The 4,353-nt window shown below is 41.5% G+C and overlaps 1 protein-coding gene across 1 annotated transcript in view; it reads left to right on the top strand.

Annotated features, from left to right (window-relative positions):
• Positions 1-1,139, top strand: part of LOC103806871 (glycine receptor subunit alpha-2-like) — a 38,333-nt gene extending 37,194 nt beyond the window's left edge. The window contains exon 4 of the mRNA XM_009079579.1: positions 861-1,139. Within this exon, the coding sequence (XP_009077827.1) occupies positions 861-1,139 (279 nt within the window). The remainder of the gene's footprint in view (positions 1-860) is intronic.
• Positions 1,140-4,353: the final 3,214 nt, after the last annotated feature.

Here is a 4,353-nt window from a genome sequence, read left to right as displayed (position 1 = left end):
CCTACAATTCATCCCTGTTGGAATGAAAAAGAATAGAGTTGCTTTGTCTGTTGGTTTTGAATCCTTCATGGAGGGCTGCCAGCAACTGTTAACTTGTATATTATTGTGCTATCAGACAGGAGAAACATCAGTGAGAATTTACCAGCACAGTCACAAGCCCTTCATCACACGGTGATAAAGTTCGGTGGTAGTTACTCACCTCTCCTAAAACAAATATCACCCACTCAGAGAATAATGGATTTTTGCAAGATGGTGTTACATTGGCTCATGCTATTGCACCTAATTCCCAATTACCACTAAATTCAAGTGCCCAGTGCACTTTGAAGTACTGATTGTCAGAGCACTCCTGTGAGCAAGGAGGGACTGAGATCTGTCCTTGTTTCATGGATTAGAGACAGAGCTGTAAGGCTGTGGTTAGACTGAGCAATGGAAATGCATTGCCATGAGCTTGGGCCCCTGAATCTCTGACTCATTCAATTCAACCTGTCCAGAGAAGATTCCCTCTACCAACATGATTGTGTTTCCTCCCCACAGAAAGCCCAAAGAGACTGACAAGAAATGGAGTCAGATCTCTTCCCTGTGGGGCTGGGATACATACAGGCTGCTGCTCAAGGCACTTGATTTAGTCATACCTAGAAGAATTAAAGCTCCATTTCCAAAGCACTGGAAGTTACCTAATTTCTGCATATTTTTATGTGAGTTCTAACTGCTTATTTGTCTTTGAGACCTGGAGTCTGTATCATAGCTTAACCAGCTAATTTGCTGAGGTGCTTTGGAGGGATGCACCTCAACTACCTAAGTACATGGCATTCTTGATAAACAGGTGATTGTGTGTCTTATTTGTCTTCTTTATCCCTCAGGAAGATGAAGTTGCACGTGACAGTCGATTCAATTTCAGTGGCTATGGTATGGGTCACTGCCTCCAAGTCAAAGATGGCACAGCAGTTAAGGCTACTCCACCCAACCCACCTCCTGCACCACCAAAGGATTCAGATTCCATCAAAAAGAAGTTTGTTGACCGTGCAAAAAGGATTGATACAATATCCCGTGCTGCATTCCCACTCGCGTTCCTCATTTTCAACATCTTTTACTGGATTACATACAAAATTATACGGCATGAGGACATTCACAAGAAATAAGCAACTCTGGTTCGCCAGGACTTCTTAGCCAAAGTGATCCACATGTAAATAAACAATGAGATGTCTTTCTGTCATTTGGACTAAGAATTTCTTCCCCCCTCCCCCAGAACACTGGAGAAAAAATTAGCAAAGGGGAAAAGAAGCAGAGAAGAAGTGATTGCATGACAAAATATGCCATGAGACCAGTCAATGAGGTTCCCTGTATGTACCCTCAATGTTGTTCGTCCAGATTCAGCATTGACCAGACATCTGTAATTGGGGCCAAATTTTACCCAGCTTTATCACCAAGATATTATCAAAAGAGAATCAGAAAACAAGCAATTCTCCTAAAACATCTACCAAGAGACTGTGGTGGCTACAGTACAGTGAGTTATAAGAGGACCAAACATTTTCAGGATAATGTTGCCTTTCTATTTGAAACAAGTCTACTGAGCTACATTCCATGACCATGTCTGTAGGTAGTGGTTTCACCAAGGAGTCCTTTTGTGGGTTGTAAATTATTTCTACTGATAGGGGAGAGGGAAAAAAAAATAAAAGGAAAAAAAAAGGATTTATACTTTACTATCCTTGTGGGTGTGCATTTTAATATCTTGCTTTACTAGAATTGTAATTTCAGGGTTGAACTTGTGTCATGTGATTTATTTGATAGTTGACACTCCTAAAGCAGTGAAACTGCCCAGTTTATTTTCGTTGGGAGACAGTGCACTTATTTCATTTTATTTCTGCTGATTTTACATGCAACTTGAGGTGCCAAACTGTATTTTACCTATTGTGCTACCCTGTACCACACTACTTAGTAAGAACTTGTTTCCTCAAAGGTGTAGCTCAGTTTAGCATTGAGTTTCTATTACCGCTCTCATTGTAGCTGCAGTCAATAGCTCTATAGGTAAACACAACTTGTTTACAGACCTCTAATTTATATCTTTACTCAAAGTGGCTATCATTTTAAATATCATTAATTAACCTAAGAATTTTAAAACTGTACTGTGATTTTCAGAACCTGTTACCTTTTGGTGCCGGATCTGCGTTATTCAAATCCTTGCTACATGTTTTAAAGTAGAAAATGAAAAAAAAAAAAAAAAGAAAAAAAAAGGAGGTATTTTTGCTTACACGGAAGAAGAAGACAACCTGTAACATAAGATGAGTCAAACATTAAAATTTTACACTTGCTGTAAAAGGATTTATTAAAAAAAGGTATTTGTTCAATTTCAATAAAGCTAAATGTGGTACTAACATTTCTTCATTCTTTTCTTCATTTGCAGCAGCAGCAGCAGGGCTGTTCTCACCACAGTCCAGCTCTTCCACCACTGTCAGCAGAAAGAGAGTGAAAAGCAGCCTTCTGCTGACCTGGCTTAGCACGTCAATTTTTGCTATCTATACTGCAGCAAAGGGGCTAGTGCAGCCTCTGGGAATACATCAAGGACTGTGTCAGAAATGTGGGTAGGATACGATGGGAGCATTGCAGAACATTTGCATCTGCTGAGCCAGGCCTGGGGGAGGAGGGGAGGAGGCACTCCACTCACTGCTCACAGCATCCCTGCACAGCAAGAAGCACACCTCAGTTTAACACATGCTGTGCCTTGCTTAGGGGAATCCTAGACTTTCTCCTTTCTTAAAGGTTTGCCACTTTGGTGAGCTGAAGGACATGCTGAGATGTCCTATGCCAGGAGCCTTTTATAGACATGGTAATGACCAATAGTTTTAAAGCAAATGAAACTGCACTCAGTTTGTTGCCTTTCCCTTGAGAAGCCAATATATACACCCTGTAGCTGCCTAGTACAGACATTTTTTCCCCACTCCCCTATTGAGATGCAGTACAGAGACATACTCTACCTGCAGCACTTCTCACTCCACTCCTGCACCAGCTTCTGCTGAGAGTTTGTGCATAGAGGTTCACCAGCCTGTCTGAACTTGTACTTGTGTGTCTGTGTCCCTGTCTTTCTCCACATGTCTGTCTGTAACTACTAGGCTTCATTCCTCTCCCTGGAGAGGAGCGGGAATCTAGAGATCTTGACAACTCTGATTCCCAAACAGTTACATAAATTGATAGTAAAAAGCCAGTTGTGCATTTTATCTCCCCTTCTCAGCTCTGTGGACTCTCCTGTCCCTTATACCTGTGTCAGAACTGGCAACAGTCACTTTCATCTTCTTGAGACCATGGACCCAGATGTGACTGACAGCCCCAGAAAGGGGAACCAGTGAGAACTCAAGACAACTGTCCAAATTATTCTGCTTTGCAAAACTACTTTTTGTTCCAAATTTTAGTATCATAATATTTATAATTTTCATAGTATGAGGTTTGCTTTTATTCCTTTCTAAAGTGGACCAGTATTTGGTTAATGGATAATGTAGGAGATGAAAACCCTAGCACAATCTTAGTCCTATGAGCTCCAGTACGGTGAGGATACTCAGCTGCAAACTGTTTGTATGGGAAGTTAGGAGCCTTCACTGGTGCATAAACATTCAGAGCTCACTTTTACCAGCCCCTTGTTCCAGAAACTCTGCTTTAAATGAAGGTGTAATGCCAGGATTAACGTTAATCCTCAGTGCCCAGAGGCGTTGCTAATGAATGTCAGAGCCTATTGCTCAGCATCCCCTTATTACTGCAGACACTGCAATAGGAATGCAGAATTTTCTCAGCTGATGGATGTCTGTATCTGCCTTTCTGTGGTGAAGCTCATGTACCTCCAGAATCCACAGCACAAATTCAACTGCATGCTTGGCAGTGCTTCGCGATTACATTGACTAAATAGAATCATAGAGTCATAGAATCATCAAGGTTGGAGGAGATTTCCATTGTCCATTGAGTCCAACCATGAGCCAGCTATCTGCTGTACATAGTTCTCTAAAATTCTCTACTGATCAGATTTGTGGTTGACAGTATCCATGGGAAGACTTCTTTGCTGTTGCCTTGTATATAAACTTTGGTCCAGTTATGAGAATAATCTGTGCACAAAATCTGAGCAGGTCTCTTTCTCTCTCTTGGAGACAGAATTTAAGGCTACATGGCAATTAGTCAATTAGTTGTGAATCTTGAGATTATCTAACTAAAATTTGGACTCAAACGATGCATGCAAATGAACAAGGCCCACCAAGCACAGCAGTTAGGAATAGCCACATGACACAGAAGAGCTCTCAGCATGCTGGTTAGTGGCCTGTGAGCCACCTCACACAGGGGTGATTTGGTTTGATCAAAGAACCATCCCTCAGACAA

Source organism: Acanthisitta chloris, unplaced genomic scaffold (genome assembly GCF_000695815.1).
Source record: "Acanthisitta chloris isolate BGI_N310 unplaced genomic scaffold, ASM69581v1 scaffold528, whole genome shotgun sequence".
NCBI classification, from domain to species: domain Eukaryota; kingdom Metazoa; phylum Chordata; class Aves; order Passeriformes; family Acanthisittidae; genus Acanthisitta; species Acanthisitta chloris.
This window is presented reverse-complemented; position numbering and strand designations above follow the sequence as displayed.